The 24,021-nt window shown below is 42.0% G+C and overlaps 1 protein-coding gene across 7 annotated transcripts in view; it reads left to right on the plus strand.

Moving 5' to 3' along the window:
* The window catches only part of RGS6 (regulator of G protein signaling 6), a 284,505-nt gene that overhangs the window by 208,761 nt on the left and 51,723 nt on the right, over window positions 1–24,021 (plus strand). For all 7 annotated transcript variants that reach the window (XM_030483768.1, XM_030483772.1, XM_030483770.1 and 4 more), the window contains 9 exons: window positions 449–500; window positions 3,349–3,413; window positions 6,415–6,491; window positions 9,507–9,588; window positions 10,105–10,179; window positions 11,455–11,553; window positions 14,505–14,566; window positions 18,872–18,982; window positions 22,124–22,249. In XM_030483768.1, the coding sequence (XP_030339628.1) occupies window positions 449–500; window positions 3,349–3,413; window positions 6,415–6,491; window positions 9,507–9,588; window positions 10,105–10,179; window positions 11,455–11,553; window positions 14,505–14,566; window positions 18,872–18,982; window positions 22,124–22,249 (749 nt within the window). The remainder of the gene's footprint in view (window positions 1–448; window positions 501–3,348; window positions 3,414–6,414; window positions 6,492–9,506; window positions 9,589–10,104; window positions 10,180–11,454; window positions 11,554–14,504; window positions 14,567–18,871; window positions 18,983–22,123; window positions 22,250–24,021) is intronic.

The raw sequence follows: 24,021 nt of genomic DNA on the forward strand, positions 1-24,021 counted from the left end.
ATACAGCTACAGGTAGTAATATCTTGTAATTAATTGTAGCAACTGCAATAAGGAGGCCTGGATAGAAAGAAAACAAAAGCAGTAAGCTTAGCAGGACTTCTCCTTTCAGAATGACTCTAATCAGATGAGTTTTGACCTCTGCCATCTGTTATATTTAAAAAGTAAAATTTTTTTTCTTGGGCTGCCAACCATACTGTTTATGCTTGTATTACAGCATTTCTATTTAACTGTAATGAGGAAAGTTAAAGGTGGTATCATCCTGGAAAAGCATCCTCATTTTTCCTGAGATTTGTAGCAGTGCTTCCTCTGAGGGCAGAGACTGGGCCATAGACTTCGTGATTTTTCTTTCTGTACCTGTATGATTCTTCTTTATGTACTTGTAATGTTTTTCTGCATCTGAGTTGTTTTTCATCTCTTCCATTACAAAAATGCATATGTTCTTTCTTAGGCACCATATTTTTGGCCTTCACACTGCTGGGAACCTGAAAACACAGATTACGGTGAGAGTATAGTTATTTCACTGTAGAAAGTTAGTACAGAAAGCTTGTGATGGAAAAAATTGTCCTTAATTACTGTTGGCCATCTAAACCCTTCATCAGCAGAGTTTCTTGTCAGACTGCAGCATCAGAGGCAGGGTACATGCCCATCTCAAATACGTGAAGTCCCAAGGTGTCTCAAGCCCATGGAGCTGTAGCTGTTGAGTCCAATGAGGCCAGGGTTTTACCTACCATCACCTTCATTCATCCACAGCTCTGTTCATTTTGGCAGAATTTATGGCAAGCAGAATACTGCTCCTCGGGAATCTTAAATAATACCAATATTGCTTTTGTGGGAGAACATACTCTGATCTGTAGCTGAATCTGATATGTTGATCAATAAAAAGTTACCTCATCTGGGCACTCATCTGGCTGATCAATAAACCAGTATATAACTGATGGCAACTCGTAGTTAAAGTTCTCTGATATATGACTCCAGACTTATTTTTCCCAGAGCTGGTAAAAAAGAAAAGACTGGTCATGGTTTATGAGGTAATAAACTGCAACATGATGTGTTAAACATGTGAGTGCCTGCAGACAGTTATAATACATAAAGAAAATATGTCAGTGTTGTTATCTTTAGCTGTCTGCATGCAATATTGCTGTCTCTTCCAGAACTGCACTTCTTTCACAGTGAAATCATGAAATCCGTTGTTGCATCCTGGTGTGGCATTGGAAGAGGAAGTGAATCCATGTGTGTGCTCCTAAAAGAGGAGCTCCTGGAAGTCCTTCTTTTGAAGTGTCTCATAATCGAAGATCAGTTTAGAACTCCTTCCTGAATAATCAGATTCTTTTCTTTCCTGGGCAATAATTACTCATAATTATGGATTCTGGAAATCATTTGCTGGGGTGAAGTATCCTGCAATGGTATCTATCATGTAAAAGTTCATTTGCAGTCCCATATCTGCAGGAAAGCTAGCACAGAGACTTAAGTATTTATCCCAGTGAAGGAACTGCTTAGAAGAAGACATGATGCTATTCATTACATGCAAAATAATTTCCAGATTTTACAGACACCATATATAACTGTCTGAACTGTGCCAAATGTCTATCTGTAAACATCAGAATAATAATTTGAAGAGGGAAGTTCTGATGGCTTTTTTTCCTACAGTATCTGTAGATAACTGGTTTTGCAGTCAGATTATTGTGCTGCAAGGGCATTGAGAGGACCTGTGCACTTTAAAATAAAAGTCCTGTGTGAGCTGACCCACAGCTGGACAAGCTGCAACTGCATTAGCTCTGAGCCCTGTAGTGGCAGATTTTCATCTGTCCCAGAAATCTCTAACATATGCTTATAATCAGTCTTTGCATATCAGAGGTCTGTACAGATGGAGTCTTCCCAGGAATTAATCCCAAACCAGCAGTAGACCCAAATAAAACTGAAATTCCAGCAGCACTTCATACTTTTTTCTGTTTGCATGGATCCACTCAGAGGACAGGAACTAACTTGCTAATGCCAGGTCACTGCCTAGCATGAAGAAATACTGTGAGATGACTGACGCTAACTTTATTTGGTGTTGCAAATGACTTACAGAGGAACCTGCCCTTGAGATGTATAAATATAGAGAAACTGATCACCTCTGGTTACTATGCATAGTGTTGGCTCATTATATGAATGTTAGAATTCTAGGAAGAGAATTACATGAGTAGAATTGGTTGGTTTTGGTTTTGGGTTTGGTTTTTTTGGGGGGTAGGGGGTCATTTATTTTCCATACAAGATTAGTTCTCCAATTAAAAACATTCACGAGGGTGTCAGAAAATTGTATTTACCAGCAAGCCAAACCCCCAAGGTTTTCAAAGAAAAGACGAAATTTTCTGAAAAAGATTTATTGTAGTTTTCTGTAGGTGATGCTTTGCCTTCCGCTCAGCTCCAGTTTGCTATGCTGTTGGACAATAAGTACCTAGCCCTGGAACATGTGAGAGAGCAGAACAGAAGGAAGCTATAAAATTCACATCTAGATTCATCTCAAAAGGAGAGCACTGGACCTCTATTAAGTAGTTCAGACCTGACTGTATACCCAGGCTGTGCTGGGAACCATGTGTTTCAGCCTCCAATGGAAATGGGATGAGCTAGCAGGTCCCGCTGAGGCTTTACCAGAAGGCAGCCTGGGACTGGTTTGGTGTGGTGCACTGAGCTCATCTTGACCCTCAGAATCCCAAACCACATCAGTTCCTGCAATGTCTGCCTATGGTGAAATGTGAAAGGCTTTTCTTAACCATTTGAAATGTGTAGAATGAAGCATATGAAAAAATGCTCAGATAACACCTTTAAAATCTAGTGCATGTTTCTATTTTCATTTCATACACCAACATTTTGGGGTGGTTTTGGTTTTGTTTGTGGTTTTTTGTTGGTTTGGTTTTTGTTTTGTTTTTTGGAGGGGGTGTGATTGGCTTGATTGTTTGGTTTTGTTGTGGTTTTTTATTAACAAAAGGGGAAAAGAAGTGCAGAGCCATTCACTTTGGCAGGGATATTCCCAAGGTACTGAGGGGAACAGGTTGCTAAAGGTAAATCTTTTACTAGCTCCCAGAAGCAATTGTGCCTTTCTCAGATGTCTTGTTAGGTCTTGGCATCTACTCTTAGCACTTTTAAATTAGATGTCCCAGATGTTTAAGGCCTCTGAGATTACTAGTGGGTAATGTCAGAGAGGTATTCAACCCTCTCATTCCTTGGCTCATGTTGCTTTCTGATGGGAATGAATAGTGTATGGACCCTCTTCCCCCACCCCCCCCCCCCGTTTTTTTTTTGGTTTTTTTTTTTTTTAGATCTAATGCTAGTAATCTGTCTGTAATTGTTTTCTGTTTCTCTCTTTAGCCATCTATCTTTGCAAACGGACCATGCAGAACAAAGCTAGGCTGGAACTGGCAGATTATGAAGCCGTAGGTACACTGCTGCTAGAGTTTAAAGCTGGGCGGGGGGAGGGGCGGTGCAGGGAGAGCTTTTCTTGCTAGTTGAATGCTGCCATTTTGTGCTTTGGGATCAGAAGCTACTGTGTCTTTTTTAATTGTCAGAATTGTGTGAAGTTTGATCTGGACACATCAGGAACATTATTAGGGAACATCCCTGGCTTTGCAATGTCTCAAATTAAAGCATCTTCTTTGTAGCCAGACGCCCAAGGTTGAGGCAAATTACACGGAAGTTTACCTTGGTTTCCTGTTAACAGTTCCTGGTTTATATATAGTAGATATTAACACACAGAAATTGTGGATTTTCACAATTTTCACAATGCACACAGAAATTGTGCATTGTTGGGCAATTAAATTGCTGATGACCAAATTATTCTATGATTCTAGTTATGAAAGTTTTCAGATATCAGACTTGGACTGTTTTCAATATACCTTATAAGAAAAACTATTACTCAAGCTTACTCAGGTCGAGTTTTCTGTTATGAAATTATTATCCATAAAAGTATCTCCAACCTTGGCTTCAGATTGTGCAGAGTTTGAGTGGAGAAGAGTGGGAAGACGGAGGCAGGAGGGACAGGGCTGGTGTGAGTGTCTTTGAATACAAGCAGTGTAACACTCTAACCAGCTGAACTTTTCTTTTTGTATCCTACTGACTTTGTTGTTGTTTACTAGCTCAGTAATGTGACACCTGAATTTCAAATGTGAAGTTTTTCACGGGAGGGTTTGTTTACAAAGTTTGTTCTATTGGACTTCTGTGTCTGTGTTTATTTCAATGAAAACATTTATATTGCATATATTTTAGGGTTTTTTCCCCAAGAATGGACTTTTCCCTTTTTCCTTACCTTCTGCATTTTGGGACTTCTGTGCACATGGATATGCGTACATGCCATTTGGTCTTTCAGTGAATAGCATGCAAAAATTGCCACTTATCTAGTACACCCTGAAAATGCATCCAGAGTTCCCAAGAGTTTTAATCTTGAAGTACAGGCATAAAGGAAGGAATATAATAATCTGCATGCATTTACACATCCTTTTGCTGAGTTTTCTCTTCTGCATATTGCTGATATCATTATTAAAACCATTAAAATTTCTCACAGCCAACCAATTAACTGTAAGTACTCTAAAGATCTATCATAAAGCAACAAAAGGCTGTTCAGCAGCGCGCACACTCCCACACACATGCAGTGAGGCTATGGCTAAGTACTTTTGCACATCGTTGTCTATGGAGTGTAGCAATGCTCCAGTAATGGCAAATAATTAGACCTTGGCAGTCTCTCATTTTTCTTGTGAATATTGCATTGCACAATTAGAGATTACTTCTGCATTCAAACTTTGTTCTCTTACTTAGAGACAATCAGATAAGAATGGCACTGACTCTTAGTCATTATGGGAGCTTGAAGTGGATCCAGCAATGGAGATGTAAGCTAACACAAGTGAGAGAAACAGGCTTGCGAGAGTGTGAAGGAGCCCTGTATATGTAGTGCACATTTTTGGAGATGTAGCATGAGAATGCTTCTCTGAAGGCATCAGCACTGACCTGGAGTTTCCAAAGAGAATCTCTACAAAGCATTTCAGGGGACATCTCATTTTCAGGTTCTACTTCTAGCATTCCTAGATAACTCCCCACCCGTCATTTATACTGTTAGAGCAGAGGTCTCAATGATATGATTAAGCTTGCATAATTGCATTCAGTTTTGTTGATAATTGGCCAAACATAAGCACGATTCAAGTATTGCTTCAGTTGGTGATGTTTCATTCGCTTCAGCATATTTACGCCAGGGGGCACATGTGAAGCAAAAAAAAAAAAACACCACAAAAATTGCTTTTGCAGATAATTACAAGTAGTTCTTCCTTGTAGCCACAGTTAAGGAAATCGCCACAGTTCAGCACAGCTGTAAATCATTTGCTTAACTGTTTTCCTCTGTGTATATGGACTTGAACTCTTACATGGACTTGGTGGTAACAGGGCCAAGCTTTATGCCTTGTGTCATACGAGAGTTTAAAGTAAATAATAGGAAGATTTCTTCTAGCATTGAAGTGCATGCACTTAAGCACTTCCTTGAAATAAAGGGAACAGGTATAAAAAGAACAGCAGTAGAACTAATAGTGTTTATTTTCAAAATGAAAATTTGCAACAGTTGAACCAGCTGTAACGGAGAAGAGGGTCAGGTTAATGGTCCCATAGGCTTCTGTATCAGGGTGGGTGTGGATATGTGACTTTGGGGCGCCATTTAAGCCTGAAATTCTGACCATGTCCTGAGTTTGACCTTGAGCTGTGATGAAGTCACATCCACTTCCAAATGTTCAGATCACGACACTCTCTGTAATGGGTCTGGACCAGAGCTCTTAGTTCAGATGTAGAGCAAGGCTGCATTTGGACCCAGTCTTTGCAGTCAGCTGTGTTCATTGTTCAGGGAAACAAGCTATTTCCTTTCGTGAATCATCCTGGCAGTCCCCAGCCTTCAGTGCTGTGCAGCTGCGTAATGCTCTCAGGGGTGACCAGGGCTGAGCAAAGCAAGGGATGCTCAGGCTTTGCACCTCAGCAAAAGCCTGAAGAGAGCAGTGGGGGGAGGAAGGGAAAGTGGGGATGAGAGGGAAATGTGCAGGTGGCAGCCATCTGCTATCAGAAATGAAAGTCGTCAGCTTCACAAAGCTTCTCAGTGTTATCTTTTGGGAACAAGTCCATCATTATTTTCATAGTAGAGCTAAAGTTTTCTTCATCACACTCCATTACTTACCCCTGACAGGGCCCTTTTGGCTGCAGCTATGGGGCTGCAGCCCGAAAGGATGCATTACAGCCTTGCTTTGTCTGCAAGATGGTTCACCCAAAATCAACAGTGATTTCTGTGTCTTGAGTTTTCCAGCTTAAAAAAAAAAAAAAAGGCATAAAATAAACACCCACTCTGCTAACTGTAATCTTAACCACTTGTAATTACAAGGATTAGTTGTTCTTACTATTTTCATCTTTCGTCAGGAAAACTTAGCAAGACTTCAGAGAGCATTTGCAAGAAAGTGGGAATTCATCTTCATGCAAGCTGAGGCCCAAGTGAAGTGAGTAATCCTGGAGTACTGAACTGCACCAGTGTTTAGAGCTGTGAAGGGAAGGGGATTCTGTACAGATGGAATTTCTTTGTCAAAATCTTTACTGTGACAAAGCTCTGAAGGTGTTGGTGAGTTTTAATTGCTGGCAGCCTAGAAACGATAGAGAGCAAATTCTGATGATTTGTGCCAGAATCTGAAAGATGGGTTTAATTACCTGTACACGGAAATGTTGGTCAGGAGCTCCTGAGCCTGCGTTCACCATGGGAGCTTGGGCAATTCACTTGCCCATTCGGTGTAGTATTTTTGTTCTTTACAAACGTAAAGAACAGCACTTTGTCATCTGTCTGTGTTACTCTATGCTTGTAAAGTATTTAAGTCTAAAACTATTGCTACTTTAAAGTGATTGTAAGGTGGTATTTACAATAGACTGGATTTGGTTTTCTCATTTATACCAATCTCCAGTTGACTTCATTCTACCTCCACTCTCTGCAGTCTGACTTGTGCTACTAAATTAGAGTGGAGAACTGGGTACCACTTACATGAAACTTACTCAGATTTAGTATTGGGGTTTTTCCTATCCTCTGCTTACAATTGAAATCTGCATTTTTTTCTCATCTTCCCTAGTGAAAACAGTTTGAAGCCTCTTAATGTTTTGAGCATGTTTTCATTATTGCTGTGAAATGGGTATGGTCCAGTTTGCAGGCTAGTGTCTGCAAACTAGTGCCTAAAAGTCTACATGTCCATTTTGTGCATGTAGTTGTCACTTATAAAATCAAAAAGCTGGTAAAGATGGCACATAGGGACACCGGTACTGACACACTATACCACAAGAAAGAATTTGCACTTTCAGCATTAGATGCTAAAAAGTTAAGGAATGTCATTTCTTGAGGGTGTGGCTGAGGTATGTCTATCTTTGATTAACCCTTTGGATTTTGATTAATTCTTTGCTTAATAACATTGTAATTATGCACTATTTAAGTACATGGTAATTATCCTTTAAATTACAACGTAATTAAGGGATTTTTTTCTGACCACAATACCAACGTTCTGTTTGGAAGAGAAGATTAAAAGTTACAATAGCAATTGTGCTTTCAGTGACTTAAAGGTTTATTGCCAAATTAAAAAAAATTAAAAAATCTAAGAACAAGATTCTGTACTCTGTTTACAGCACACGATTAGTACCTAAGAAAGAAATGTAAATATCAGATTCTTTGTGATCACTGTTGCTTATTCATCTTTTCTTCATTTTGTTTTCTTTGAAACATAAGCATGGACTGGCCACTACCAACTTTTTTTGCTGTCTAGTTTCAGCTTCTTGATTGCTGGTTCCTGTGATGTTTCAGTGTTCAGGTTTCCAGCAAGACAGGGCTGGAATACACAGTGTAATTCACAGCCCTGAGTTAACTGAAAAGGGAAACAAACCAAAACACCTGAAAACGTTCCTCCTTATCAAGTTCCGCTCTGCCTTGCATGTCTTTCTTTGCACACAGGATTTCCACTGCTATACGTACACTGCACAAAAAACACAGCCATAGAGCATCTGATACATTGTATCTTCCTAATTTAAAATGTGAAATACTGAGTTAGTTTAGGGGTATGAGCAGAGAGACTGGGTTGAGCACAAAGCACCTATGAAGACACCTCATGAAGCCTTCTAAGAGTCCCTCCAGTTTGTATGTGATGTGTGGTGTGAGGCTGGCAGAAGACTCCACCTTCCACTTTGGACTGGTGTGAAGGACTTGCTCACAAAAGTAATTTTGGACTGGGTGTCTGTGCTAGCTCTGCAGTGACTGCTGTCTGGTGGCTGCGCTGTCTTTGTGTGGGGACAGAGTTGGTGCAGGGCTGATTTCTTGTCTCAGCCTTGCAGGGAGATATTCAGAAAGTGCTACCAAACTGTGGAGGGCTTGGGCTTTTGGTGGGAAGGGGTGTTCAGAAACTGCAGTTTCAGACCCCTGTTTCATATCCTTTTTGTACATTTCTAACAGAGGCTTAACTGAGGATGACTGCCCCTCCAAAAGAAAGTCAGCAGGGAGAGAACCTGATGGTCAAAAATCCCAACTGGTGTGGTTTTTTCCCCTCACTGCTTTGATTTTCTGGGTGGCAGCAACGTGGGAACCCAGCACAGCGACAGTGTCAGCTCTTCACTTCTGCTCTGAAGGCGGAAGCTGTTCCTCCTTCCCTGTGCCTCATCCAGCCTCTCTGCAGGTGGATCTTGCAATCCGGTGATGACTTTGCTGTGCTCACGTGTAGAGCTGGGCACGGGAGTGAGGCACCAGACACGAATTGTTCAGTGCTGCCAGGAGATAGGGTAACAGTTGCTTTGAACAGCCTCTGGTGGCCTTTGATGTGTGTGCTTTGAGTGAGTCAGTTCACTGGCTGCATCAGGGCTGAAATTACTGAGTTACTGTTGTGCCAGCCTGGTCTTGTGTCTCTTGGGTGAGTGCTGGCTGTCACCCTTTGCACTCCCAACACCAGCGCATGCGAGCAGAGCCAGTCTAAGGATTGAAATCTCTGAGAGGGGTGGCCACGAGTGCTGCCCATGTTGTTGCTGCTGGGAATGCCTGGGAGAGCTGCCCCTTTGCAGTCTGTGGTCATGCCAGTGGTGCTACTGGGGCACCAGGGTGCAATGGAGCCTCCTGATGTGGAGCAGCACAAGCGGGAAATTCACCTGGAGTAAAGAGGGTCCCTGTGGGTCTCCTGACACAGCCAAAACCATGAACTTCCAACCTGTCAAGACAGGGTCTGGGAGCAGAGTATTGGGATCCCTCACCAGGTAAAAAAACAGACGTTACAATAAATTTTCCATGTTAGTAGGAAAATCTCTTTTGACACATACTGGAATAAGCACCAGTGATATTTTTTTCATGGCACATGGCCTTGCAAAAGGGAGTGTGACAATGCTGTACAAAAAAGTGGGTTTCTGAATTTTTTTTGTCATGGGGTTAAAAACCCCAGCTAGGAACTGTAACAGAGAAGAAAGCATTTCTTGTACATTGACTCATCTGTTTATGCTTTTCTTTTCAGAATTGACAGGAAAAAGGATAAAACAGAAAGAAAGATTTTGGACAGCCAGGAAAGAGCATTCTGGGATGTGCACAGGCCTGTGGTAAAGCTTTTTTTGAATGATGAGTCTTTCCAGGTTTTGACAGAGAAGTTTTAATACTAATAAACTGTGCTATGCACAAAGATATTGCCTTTAAAGTCACCACGTGGGTTTTCTTTGCAGTTTGAAACACTCCAAGTGTCTACAAGATTATTTTAAACATTCTAGGCTTGTGCATGCCTGTAACTATTGATTTGGAAATACATGATAAATGTTACGTTTTGAAGATTGTTTATTGTGCATATGAAAGAAAAGCAGCTTACTAGGTTTGGCTCAGACTTCCTAGAAATAGCTCCTCTCTTAGCTGAGAGATTTCCTTTTGGTGCCAAAGTTGAGTAAATGGATTGGATATTGAGATGCCAATATTAGGTATATGCAGTCTCTTGTTTAGCAAGGGTAATTTATGGAACACAAACTTCAGAAAAGAATTTTGGACAAGATCTAATGGTATATTTTAGAAAGATAATGTAGCATAAAGATTGTAAACAGGGTAGTAACACAATTACCATCTCTCTTCAGCCAGGCTGTGTGAACACCACAGAAATGGACATTAGAAAGTGTCGTCGTATGAAAAATCCACAGAAGGTGAAAAAGGTCAGATTGGGTTTCTGGAATTTGAACTGAAAAAAAGTGTTTTGCATGTATCAGTTCCATTTTGTTCTAATTGGTGAATTTACTAATCCCATTTTACCAGCAGAGCAATGTAGACTGGGTGATAGGTAGAACTGAAAAGGGCATTAAGGAACTGTGTCTCAGGTGTCTGCTGGCTCTGCACTCCCATAAAATTAAAAGTAATTGGCAAAACTATCAAGGCCCCATATTAAAAAATTATTTGGGCACAGATTTTTCAGAACTGTTTACCCACATTAATCATTTCAAAGGCTGGATCATTAGCAACCTGGTATCTTGGACTTCCATCAAGTTTTAGCTGTTCTGTGTATGTAGAATCACAGAATCATTTAGGTTGGAAAAGACCCTTAGGATTACCAAGTCCAGTCATTATCTGAGCACTGCCAAGTCCACCCCTAAGCCACGTCTATACATCTTTTTAAATACTTCCAGGGATGATGACTCGACTACTTCCCAGAGCAGCCTTTTCCAATGCTTGACAACCCTTTTGGGTTTTTGGTGAAGAAATTTTTCCTAATATCCAATCTAAACTTCTACTGGCACAACTGGAGGCCGTTTCCTTTCATCTATCACTTGTTACCTGTTTTGGAGAGAACACCAAACTCCTGAACTTCCATTGGTGGTTAAATTGCAGCAGAGGTACTCATATGTCTTTTAGATGTGAAGTTGAAATAAAAAGCAAAAGCACTAAATGAAAGTGAAGCTGATATTACTTTCAGTGCAGGCCTCTGTCCTGAAAGTGAATGTCAACAAGTCAGTCTGCAGGTTTTTTGTTTAGAGGGGTTCACATGAACTTAAACTATTGACAGACACCTGATTAAACACTTTCTTCAATGTGTAGTTTTACAACAAGAAATTGGACCAAGTGAAAGAACATGTCATAGGGTTGGGTTCTAGTCTTTTCTTCCTCTACTTCGTTCACCACTGTGACCATTCCCAGCATTGACAGAGCATTCCACAAGCATTGACAGAGCTCCTAAAAATTATCAGCTGCATTTTCACTTTTAAAATAAACTCTTTTCTTAACAAGCCTGCAGACCTTCCAAGTGCAGGTATCTGCAGGAATGGTCTAATTTGTAAATTTTGCTCCAGGCCGAGTGGTTATTGACTTGTGTGGGTATACATAGTAGGAAATTTCTAGCTTGTTACCTCACTGTTTTGCATACTGCACTTTTCATCATTGCATAATAGAGAAAAATGTTGTAATTACTCTTACGTTTGTTTATTGTTTCCTCACAGTCAGTATATGGGGTTACAGAGGAGGCTCAGCCCCAAAGCCCTGTACATGTGCCCTCCCAACCTGTACGCAAAACTACAAAAGAGGATTTCCGGAAACAAGTAAGTAGATGGCTGTATGGCTGCTCTTCTGAGAACTGTTATCCGAAGGAAAAAAAAAGGCACGTAAAGCTACCGAGATATCAGCAAAACCAATTTTATGGTTTACCTGTCCTTGATCCTCACACACTTCATATAAAGAAGTAAGTATTTAAAGACTAAAGTAGCTCTAGGATGATATGGATTATGGGTAATACTAACTTTTGAATTGATTATTATTCTGTCTGTGGACTAGTACACAGATTAATTTCAAATTTACTGAGAATATCTGAAAAGTGGGCAGTGACAAAGGCTTGGGAAGAAGCCAGCATAGTGGGGCACAGGCTGAAGATAGCTTCATTCAGTGCATTACTATTAGACTCTACAATCAGAGCTTTTAGGGAACTAGGAAAAAGTTATTTGCACAATCATTCTAAGGAACAGCCAGCTAGCTCACACATCCTTGGCCTAGCACAGAGAACTCTGCCTTGAAATTCCTTTCCTGCAACAAGCAGCACTCACTAAAGCACAGGCAGGAATCGCCAGGTCAGCATTTTAGCAAAGGCAGCTTTAAACATGTTTCTTAGCCAGTTTCAGGGTGGTCTTCTGAACTCAAACTGAACACAAAATTTCTTGAGCTTTTTCCATCATAGGCAACATAGGCTGCAGAGTAGCATGAAGAACTGGTTCACAGCAGAGTGCAAATGTAATATAAAACTGTTATTAGTCTTGTGATGCCAGTCAGAGAAATGGAAGAGAGGAGTGTGGTGTAAAAAGAGGATCATATTGCATCTTGAGTAGTCTACGGACATAGGAATACAGCCTACGAAATACGGAATACATCGGAAAAGGCTCAAATACGGGCCTTTCCTGCTTTTAATAATGCCTTAGAATCATAGAATGGTTAGGGTTGGAAAGGATCTTAAAATCATCTAGTTCCAATCCCCCTGCCATGGGCAGGGACTCCTCACACTAGACCATGTTGCCCAAGGCTCTGTCCAACCTGGCCTTGAACACCGCCAGGGATGGAGCGTTCGCCACTTCTCTGGGCAACCTGTGCCAGTGCCTGACCATCCTCACCGTAAAGAACTTCTTCCTTATGTCTAACCTGAACTTCCCCTGCTTCAGTTTGAAACCATTACCCCTTGCCCTATCGCTACAGTCCCTGATGAAGAGTTCCTCCCCAGCATCCTTGTAGGCCCCCTTCAGATACTGGAAGGCTGCTATGAGGTCTCCACGCAGCCTTCTCTTCTCCAGGCTGAACAGCCCCAACTTTCTCAGCCTGTCTTCATACGGGAGGTGCTCGAGCCCCCTTATCATCCTCATGGCCCTCCTCTGGACTTGCTCCAACAGCTCCATGTCCTTTTTATGTTGAGGACACCAGATCTGCACACAGTGCTCCAAGTGAGGTCTAAGGAGAGCAGAGTAGAGAGGCAGGATCACCTCCTTTGACCTGCTGGTCACGCTTCTTTTGATGCAGCCCAGGATACAGTTGGCTTTCTGGGCTGCGAGCGCACAGTGCCAGCTCATCTTAAGTTTCCCATCAACCAACACCCCCAAGTCTTTCTCTGCAGGGCTGCTCTGAATCTCTTCTCTGCCCAACCTGTAGCTGTGCCTGGGATTGCCCCGACCCAGATGTGGGACCTTGCACTTGGCTCGGCTGAACTTCATGAGGTTGGCATTGGCCACCTCTCAAGCGTGTCAAGGTCCCTCTGGATGGTATCCCTTCCCTCCAGCATATCAACCAAACCACACAGCTTGGTGTCGTCAGTAAACTTGCTGAGGGTGCCCTCAATCCCACTGTCCATGTCACTGGCAAAGATGTTGAACAGGACCGGTCCGAAAACCGACCCCTGAGGGACACCACTCGTTACTGGTCTCCAACTGGACATTCAGACATTGACCACAACTCTCTGCTTGCGGCCGTCCAGCCAATTCTTCATCCACCGAGTGGTCCATCCATCAAATTGATGTATCTCCATTTTAGAGACAAGGATGTCGTGCTGGACAGTGTCAAACGCTTTGCACAAGTCCAGGTAGATGACGTCAACTGCTCTGCCCCTATCCCTCAGTTCTGTAGCCCCATCATAGAAGGCCACCACATTGGTCAGGCAGGATTTGCCCTTAGTGAAGCCATGTTGGCTGTCATCAACCACCTCGTTGTTTTTCATGTGCCTTAGCATGCTTTCCAGGGGAATCTGCTCCAAGATTTTGCCAGGCACAGAGGTGAGGCTGATTGGTCTGTAGTTCCCCGGGTCTTCCATTTTCCCCTTCTTGAAAGTGGGGGTTATATTTCCCTTTTTCCAGTCATCGGGAACTTCACCTGACTGCCATGATTTTTCAAATATGATGGACAGTGGTTTAGCAGCTTCATTCGCCACTCCTTCAGGACCTGTGGATGGCTTTCGTCAGCTCCCATGGACTTGTGCACATTCAGGTTTTTAAGATGATCTCGAACTTGATCCTCTCCTACAGTGGGCCTAACGTCTTCATTCTCACAGTCCCTGCATCTGCCTTCCAAGACTTGGGTGGTGTGGTCAGAGCACTTGCCAGTGAAGACTGAGACAAAGAAGTCATTGAGCACCTCATCTTTCTCCAAATCAAGGGTAGCCAGTTCTCCCATTTCCTTCTGGAGAGGGCCCACATTATCCTTGTCTTTTGTTTGTGACATACCTATAGAAGCCTTTCCTCTTATTCTTGACATTCCTGGCCAGACTCAATTCTAACTGGCCCTTGGGTTTTCTGACCTAAGGAAAGCTTTCATCTGAAGCTTTCCCTGGGGCTCTGCCGTTGTAAATGGAGACTCCTATTGGCAGCAGTTAATAAGCTTCCTCTAATACCTAGGGAAGGGTCCCATTTCCTTCTGAGTTGCTTTTAAGCTGTTTGGAAACAAAAATCAATAGTGTGTTGGGATATGATCAATGAATGTTCTAGAGCTCTTGGATTGTTAATGTCCTTGTCATCTCTCTCCTCAGATAACTTTTCTGAACATGCAGATAGAGAGACATTGTTTAAAGATGTCCAAAGTAGCAGAAAGGTGAGTGTTCTGTTTGCACGATTTCCCATTCTTTTCTCATGTCCACTTTGGCATTTCCAGCAACAGAGAAGACAGTCATACTGTAAAGGCAAAAGAAATATTATTCACAAAAGGAAGAACCATTGCAGTACTTTTGTTTCCCAGCCCTTCACAACCCTAGAGTTTATTTACAGATAAGTCATTCCTCTTTCAATTTGAAAATTCCCTTTTTTCTTGTGTGGATGAACTCTCAGAGCTTAGCTCTTGTTAGCCTGGCACAGATCTGGGGAAGGAGCTGCATTTGCACCTTGTTGCAAGCGGTGTTCATGTCCGTGTTTATACTGGAGTTGTAGGGCCAGTTTCTGCTACCATTTACATATATGAAACCCTATGGGAGGTACTGGGGTTGTACCTGGACTAGTCACAGAAGTGTTTTAAGAGGTGGATTTCTCATAGGGCAAATTAAGGCAGAATTTGACTTGCAGAATATTTAATTCTGGTCAGAAAGTATGAACAGGTAAAGAACAAGCTCAAATTTAATTGAGAGTGACAGCTCCTCAGGTACTTTTTAAGTTATGCACATTTGCAGGGGAATCACTGAGACAAGCATAGGGATTGACACGCTCTTCAGTAACATCGCTTTTAGAAGAAAGCTGTGGTGAACATGAAGGATATGATAAGGGCTGGTGCCTTGTAGAGAAATAATGGAGGATTTTTTATTTATGCAAATTAAAAAGAGATTACCCTATGAAATGTGCTTTGCAGTGCTCACAATTGTAATTAGCAGGTGTGTACTAAACTAGGCAAATTAAAAGGCAAGAGCCCCACAGTAGATTCCTATTGGCTCATAAAGTTTAATAATTAAAACAAAAATTTATCCACTTAAATAGAAGATATTCAGAGGCTCCCTGAAATCCTGCATTCACTATATTGTATCATTGAAATTAGCACTTTCATATTTATGTTCTGGGCTTTCTGGTTCTTTTTCATTAAGGAGATACATTTGTGCTTTACCAAAAAAAGTAACTTTGTACTGAGTTTACCTACAATGACCTTAATATACTGAGACAGTAATAATTTCCAGGCTGGTAATTTACTAGCAAGCAGATTTGGTTTGCTTGAATTTTTTTCTATGTAGGTGTTTATTCAGTAAGAGGGACTCTATAAAACTCATTCATTCCTGAACATCGAAGTCTGTTCGCATAACACATCTGTTGTTCAAGTTCATAAGAAGCTACTGACATTACAAATGTAATGTCAATGCTAAAAAATGAAAACAATATTAGTTTTCAATAAACTGGACAGAAAATTTTCCTGATTTGAAAGGGCTTTAGGCTTTTTTTCTTATTGGTCCCAAATTAGAGAAGAAAATGTTGCTATTAAAACCTGTCACATTGATAACCAGGAGAAAAGTAAATAAAATTTGAATAATAAAGTTCTTTTCTCTTTTTTTGAAAGTTTCCTTTGTAATTATAAAGAATGAAAATTATGGCTGTGATATTTATATCTTGTGAAGAAGTGTTTGGTTATATGATGACTTTGAGTGGCAGCGTTGCTGGATGGTCCCAGGGCTTGGTGCAGAGAGTGGTGGGAAGTGCAGCCTGGATGTGGAGCATCACAGAGCAGGCAGGAGGGAAGTAGAGGGACTGATGAGTCCAGTGGCTTGGCAGCGGTTGGGGTAGGCAAGGAGGAATGAATATGGATGTCCTGAGTTGAACGGTTGCCTGAAATAAAAACCTTTGCAGCCTGAAAGCCCGATGTAAAATGCTGAATAAAAAACACCAGGAACTAATCTGCTGCATGAGGAGGTGCTGTTATTAGCAAGTCACTTTTCAGTCTGGACCCTGCTTTTGAGATTAGTTTAAGTGGCAGTTTGTCAGATAAGGGGACAAGAGATGATTTCTTGGCATGCTCTTTTCAACAGCCGAGCCTGACAGTGGCATCACCTGCCGTTTCTTGCAGTACAGCACAAAGGCACTTCCAGGCAGGATGAGGGAAGTAACGAGGAGGAAATAAGGCAGGGAGTGGTGGGGAAACAAGCTGCTGTCTAATATGTTGTAGGAATAAGGTATAAAGTATTGTTGTGATAGACCAATCACATACATTTTCCATTAATGCAAGCTATTCTATGGGAGAGCCTTTGTTCAGTAGAAGAGGAATGGAAAGGCTCTCAATAGGTTATCCCCAGCTCCCATGAAATATCCATGCCCTATACTAAAGATTTTCTTCCCCCTCCTTCCTGTTTTCCTTCCAGGAGTAGATCTGTACCAACTGTGGGAGCAGGCATCCCTCAGCTGTGCTAGGCACCTTGGAAAGTGTTTTCCTTTCTTCCACATCCTTTCTCACTTGGCACCTGCACCCTATCATGTTTAGGATTTAGCAATAAGATTTGAGAACTGTTGAGCAAAACGATCAATATATTCTACCTACTCTTTTCCCCAACTGCATTGTGCAGCATTAATTCGATTCCACTACATGTGGCATCACAGAAATGACTGGGAAAATCAGAGCATTGGAGCATTTTCCTACTAGAAGCAATCTCAGCTCCCTAGACGAAAATCTGTGCTATCCTTTCAGATCCTCAAAGTTGCTGTAAAGGCTGAGCAGAGTCCCCTCATTGTGAGGTAGCTGGGTTCTTCGGGCAAGCTCTGCACCCTTTAGTGAACTCTTTCCACCACCTCTTCTAACAGAATTACAGTGCATCACCTTAAAATCCAAAAGCCCAGGTTTGCATTTTGACAGAAATGCTTTTTCCCCTTAGGAGTCCCCCTCCTGTAGCCTCTGTTAGACAATGAGACAATGATTCTGCTGCTGTCATTATACTGAATCAGCAAAGTGTGCTTAGCAATTCCCCATTGTTTCGTTTAATTTAGTTTTTCCGCTTTTATTTTTGCTAGTACTTGTACTAGCATCTCTGATGCCTTCTTATTATTTTATTAGGAGCAATTCAGGTTTCACAGCAGATACCTCCTGATTGATCCTTTTTGTTGGGTTTTTTCTAAGCAACCCTCTCTCTCATTGATGTCTCAGGGATTGCTGCTGCTCTGTGAAATTGGACACTGCTCCCTCCTCCAACCCTTGACCCACAGCATTACAATGAAATGTAATTAATGAAATGAGATGAGACAGCCCTCAGTGCCCTGAGGGGCAATGGGAACCTGCTGTGGTTACAAAAGTGTATGATTTTAATGCCTCATGATAAGAGCTAGGACAAACAAAAAGAAATAATTACTGTAGAGCAGGTCAGGGAAACTTTCTGCCTTTTGTGACCCTTTGTTTCACAAGGTCTTTTCATTCTCCTGCCTTTTCGAGATAGGGAAGACCAGAGGTAAAGTTTAGCATGGACAGTCACAGTGCAAGTAGATTAGTTGTTCAGTTTGATGAGACTCAATTAACTTAGTTAATTACTTGGCAGGCCTAGGCAAAAAAATTAAGAAGTGCCTTAGAGTATTTCCAATATAGACTAGGATAAATTTCTTTTGATTTATTTTATATATGCTGTCTCTCTTTTGTAAAAAAGTGCCCCTGGCCCCAACCACAGTGGAATTCCTGAAATCACTTATGCAAGCAGACACAGCCCTTTTCCCAGGAAGCTCTTTGAATCTAATCCTAGTGAGGATTAGAGGCTATATGTCTTATCTGACTCGTTATGAAACAAGCCAGTAGAAAGGCCAGGTGTTTTTCCAGCATGCAAATAATTTACTACATTCTAAGTTAATTATTATAAACTGCCATTGAAGTCTTTTACAATAGTGCCATTAGACTAAACGGTATACCAAAGTAACAAAAAAAAATTATCTATAACCTGAAGCTTTGATGCTCAGGTCTGTGAACCCTGGAAGATTTAAGTATATTCTTAGCTACAGCCCATGACCCTATTTAGATGTGTTGCTCATAACACATAAAGTTAAGTGGGTTCAAAAGTCTGCAAAAACCAAAAGCACAAGAGGCAATAGCAACATATAGCAAATGAACAGAAGGACATGCATTTCATAGTCATCCCATGGCTCTTGGGGAGGAAATCCTACATTAGCAATCCAGTTGTTGCCTCCTGGGGCTTTTTGTGGGCATATCAACAGAGGCAAGTTTGAGGAACATCCTGCAGTGAGCTGGTGGGTGTTTGCAGAGAAACCCTGGCATGCACCATCCCTGGGAAATGGGACTCCTGTGGTGGCTGAGAAACTGGCTAATCCCTACAAAAATAAAAGGAAACAAATAAAAAGAAAAAAGGCAAAGCTGTACCTCTCTGATGTGTGACTGAGCATTCAGGCCCTGATTCTTTTTTTCTTCTTTTCTTTTTTTTTTTAATTTTTTTATACCTGTCAGTTTAATAGCCTACACAGAGCAGTATGTGGAATATGACCCCTTTATAACACCTGCTGAGCCTTCCAATCCCTGGATAAGTGATGATGCAGCGTTGTGGGACATTGAAATGAGGTAAGAATTGGTAGTTTTAAGTAATGTTAGAGTTGTCTTGTTTGTGTGCTCTCCCCACTGCCCTGTTTGGGTAGGAAGTTATATGTCTGTAACTTGACAAGATATGAGTACATAGTTAAAGCTTAAACAGGAGCTTATGCTTTATCACTTCTGGGAATTATTCAGCCCTTCCACTACCATATGACTTGATGTGTGAAATGCTGTAAGTCAGGTAACACATTCTCATGCCTGTTTAAGACATGCAGACTCAGGTCTTAAGAGTCCACAGATAAGATACTGTTAAAAGATATCTGTTCCAGCACATTTCCTTTGACCCTTGAGATCTTTCTCTCTGGTCCTCCGTCTGCTGTAGTGCTCCAGCCCTGCTCCTGTTCTGGGATCCTATGAAAGATACAGGATGGGTTACAGGGCAGTGGCTGTTCCTGCTGCCCAGAGGTGTATCTAGCACAGGAGCCAGAAGAGTGTAGCTCACACATAATGTGTAAGACTTGGCAGGTCAGAATTATAATAGATGAACAAAGTGAGTTGGGGCCTCACCTGTTAGTGAACAAGCTGGCTTGTCCGTGTTATGGTGTGTAATAGATGAAAAGGAGGAGGAATGACTGTAGGAGCTCCAATGCCTGGCACCTCAGAGAGTTTCTACAAAAAAGCAAGCACAGCACTGCAATTCAGATCATTTTTTGCCTGTATGATGCTGGTGCAAGGGAAGTCTGGCCAATGTCTACATCTCTTGCTATCACAGGCTATCCACAGCCCTTGTAGTGGGGCTGAAATTGTGCTGCCTGCCCCTTTGCCTAGCACCTATCACTGCAGGTCTGAATGGAATCGCTATGCCGTATATCACCATCACTGCTCACTCGCATCCTGTGGCCAAATACTGTAAGTGCTCAATGGCTTCTTGTTTAGCTGCTGCTATTCAGCACCAAATCTGAACTGGGAGTTCACTTCTTTGAAAAGAGAATGCCAAATTAATCCTGTCTGTTCTTGAATAATATTGTAAACTTGAGGATGCTACCAGCCTAAGAAAGCCAATTCATAGTGAAGCAGTGTTCCAGGAAAAGGGCAAGTTTTTTCCCTGTTTAAAAACCACATGGTCTGGGATGTGAAAGATTTTTACCTGTTTCTGTGGTAGTCACAGAAATCCATTAGTTTCATAATCTCTGCCCCTCATCACATCATTTTAATATCTTGGATTTTCTTTTTAGTCAGTATCTCTCCTTTTCTCCATCCTCCCTAGCAGGGCTAGAACCAGATACAGTCCTTGCAAAATACTTCTCTGTACAACTACTGTACCCACAAAGTAGTCCAGGCATCCATGATTTCTGCATCTGTTGGGGTAGCTGGAAATCCCAGAAAAGATGTCCGTGTCCCTGAAGAATACAATTAGCCTGATGTCATGGCCTTTATAGGACTTTAAAATAAATGCTTGGCTTCTGCCTATGATTTCAGAGTTAAGGAAGGTGATTATTCTGCTGATGAAAAAAAGAAAGTTGTATTGTTGGGAGATAGAATAGAGAGCTCTGTATTTTTATTTATCCTCTATTGTAAGAGAACTCACTGCATCTGCATCAAGTCCCAACTTGATGAGTAATTAAATGATCCCCAAGATCCCCTTGTGTTGTCTGCAAAGCTGTTTCCTCAGTTAGGAGACCAGAGCCCTTGCTCAAGAAAACAAAGAGCCTATCACTTCTAATGCTAAGACAGGCTGCTGAGTATGGCAGCCCTGTGCCCCTACAGTTCATCCTTCATGGCACTTTGGATTCAGAAAACACCACAGAAAGCTTTCCATTTTAGACAGCACATTGGTGGGTTTTTTTTCATGCTAGAACATTGCTCAGCAGCAAGAAGAGCAGCAACAAATCTCTGGATTCAGCAGGAAATTCATGGCTTTCATGTCCCTGTGTCCAGGCTGGCTCACTTAACAGGTAGGCTGGCATCTGCAGTGCTGGCTGCTGGGTGAGTGCAGGAGGAGCCATCCCAAGTGCCTCTGCACTTTGAGTGAGGACATGCCCATCAATTTTGCTTAGTCTTTACACCAAGAGGAAATCAAAGCGGGCATTTTATTTACCCCTTTGGCTTATTTGGTCTTCAGCACAGATCGCCACTGTCCCCTAAGGCTCTGGGATTAGGAATCACTGTGGACATGACAAGACATGTAGTTTAATAGATATCTACTGTTAACAATGGCTTCACTGTCACAAATGTGAGCAGCTGAGCTGTATTTTAATGGTTGTCTCATAGTATGACGCCATCACAGCAGAAGCTTTCAAACACTTTGTGAGCCCAGATTACGCTCTGATGTGGACTGTCTCATAGGATCCTTGTGATTCCCAGGCATTGCCTCTCCCCATAGGCATCTCTGCAACATCTGGCAATTCAAACAACGGCTTATGTAAGTGGGGATGCATTAAGAAATAATTCAGGAGAAAGGTTATTAGTGACTTTGGGTGCCTTGCGTCTCAGTGTCCCAGCTGAGATGCAAAACAAGAGTCTGATTAACATGGAGGGTAGGAGGGAGATACTTTTTAATCTTACAAGACTTAGGCATCCAAAAATCAGAGGCACTGAAAAACAAAATACCACAAACCAGTAATCATTTTTAGAAACCTCGTCTGCACTGCTTCTTAGTGAAACTGCTTTTTTAATGCAAATGTGGAACTGAAAGTCTGAAGCCAGTTCCAAGTGACCAGCCAGCACTGTGTGGGACACAAGGAGATGCTCTGGAGCTCAAAAGTGGTGCAAGGAACACTGCTGGCAAATTTCTGCCTTGACATACAAGAAATCCCAAAGTACATTTGAGAATATGCAAGAAGTGTGTAATGAATAATCATTCAAGTATGGTGAGCTGTTCTTTACATGAAAACTACCAGAAATTACTCTGCATATCATTCACTGTTTCTCTCATTTGCCTTACACGTAGCACCCAGATAGTACAGTTGCTTTAGTGATAACGCTGGTCTTCATAGCTTCTTTTTGTGTGTTATTTGCTAAGTTGTATTTCTGCAGATTCTTAAGAAAAAACCCCACCGTCTCATCTGATGATCTTCCTCCCTTTGCTGCTTATCAGAAACAGCAGCAGCTGCTCGGACAGCAGGCAGAAATGCACATTCCATCTGGTTTTTCCCTTCTCTTTCCAAATAGCAAAGAACCTAGTCAGCAGCGTGTGAAAAGATGGGGTTTCTCCATGGATGAGGTGCTGAAGGACCCAGTAGGACGAGACCAGTTCCTTCGTTTCCTGGAATCAGAATTCAGCTCTGAAAACCTCAGGTAAAATCTTTTTTTTTTTGCTTGAACTAAATGAATGGGACAAATCCTACTCTCTTGCATAGGTGAAATGCAATGCTTTCTCTGTCTTGAACTGCTAAAAATGCCCATTTGAATGAAGTTGAGAATGGCAAGATTTGGCCCATAGCACTGCTACGGATGCCTATACTAGAACTATGTCAGTAATCTCAGGAACAGTGTTTAGCAGAGCCAGTGTTGTCAAGTAGCATATGCAAAAGCTTGCAAAATTGTAATAATGAGGTGAGACACTGCCTAGTGCTGTTAATCCCCCTAATAATATATAGGATTTACATATGCATTTGTGTCAGAGGTCATGTGAGGGAAACGTGGTATGGTGATCATGTGGCTAAAACCTGTTGCAGTATTGGCACTCACTAAATCAGATTTGCAACAACTAGTTTTAATTCTGTCACCTCCTGAGTATTTGAGAGCTCGATTCTCGCCTTAATAGCACTCTGTGTGGGGATTCCAAGTACCTGGCTTCTCATGTTGTTCAGAAGACAAAACTTCTATTATGAAACATTATGTAGACACCCACACAATCCTACATCAGACTGGGAGCCTATAAATCTATTGTGCACAATTCTTCTGCCTCAACTACAGCAGGAATAGGCAGCAGTAGTAAGTTGCCAATTTTCTGGTGAACTAACACTAGATGAAGACAAAACCTTTCCTAGAAGGCCCAGCCCTTCTGGCCTTATCCATAATACTGTTCTAAACCCAGCCTCTGGCCCTAGCACATTGCTCCAAGATACAGTCCCATTGGAGAACTGATAAAAAGACATTGGAAGTGTGAAGAGCATGCTTCAGTCCTTCAAAGGGTAAGCCTGTTTCTTCAGCCCCTACAGCTGCAAAACTAAGTGCTAAACTCAGCATCTTAGGATTCATTTGTCACCCTTATGTACCCCAGAACTAATGTATTAAGTTATTTGCCTTTATTGATCCCAGTTATCTTCTCACACTGACAGAAAAAGAGAGGTCTAGCTAGATACCTCCCAGAGACACTAAGCTAAACTCACAGCCCTGTCTACATAGCAAGGATCTGAGTCCCCTGCCTGTCCTAGAATTAGTCAGGATACAGCCACAGGTTTTATAATCCTTGTCTTGAATCCTAACTCTAATTCCAACCCTAAACGAGTAGTTCATCTTAGGGAAAGCATCTCTCTTGCTGTGGAGAGGGTGATGGAGATATAACCAAGCCACAACAGAAGCAAATGCACTAGAGTGAGCTCTGAGAAAGTGGGGTTCTCAGGATTATGCTTGAAACAGGGCTGGGGCTGCAAAGTCCAAAGAAAACAGGAGAGGGCTTGTACCAGCTGGAGAGGCAGTCTGAACAGGTAGAATTTGATACTCGGTGGCTGGGGCTACAGTTCGGACCCTCGCCTGCATGTGCCAAACAGTCGAATTTACTGCCACATTCACCCATTTGTGCAGGAGCAGGAAAATGGTGGTTAGCAGCCGGGTGGATGACGTGTGGTTTGCATCAGGGCAGGCTGCAGCCACCAGCCTGTGCTGCCAGTGAGGGTCTGAGTTGATGTCAGGGTGCCAGTGTGGGCTCTTGTACTCTTGTGTGTGAGACCCTTTACCTTGCCCCCTAACTGAGGTACAGCAGGTCAGAGGCACTTCACAGGTATCTGCAACAGTCCTCACCTGCGCCTTCCCCTGATTAGTCCTGGAGACACAGAAGGATCTGACTAATTTAATTTGACTGCCCTAGATGTGGCAGTGTCCAGAAAAGCCTGAATTACACTGCA

The sequence above is a fragment of the Strigops habroptila genome, chromosome 4, assembly GCF_004027225.2.
Source record: "Strigops habroptila isolate Jane chromosome 4, bStrHab1.2.pri, whole genome shotgun sequence".
NCBI classification, from domain to species: Eukaryota; Metazoa; Chordata; class Aves; order Psittaciformes; family Psittacidae; genus Strigops; species Strigops habroptila.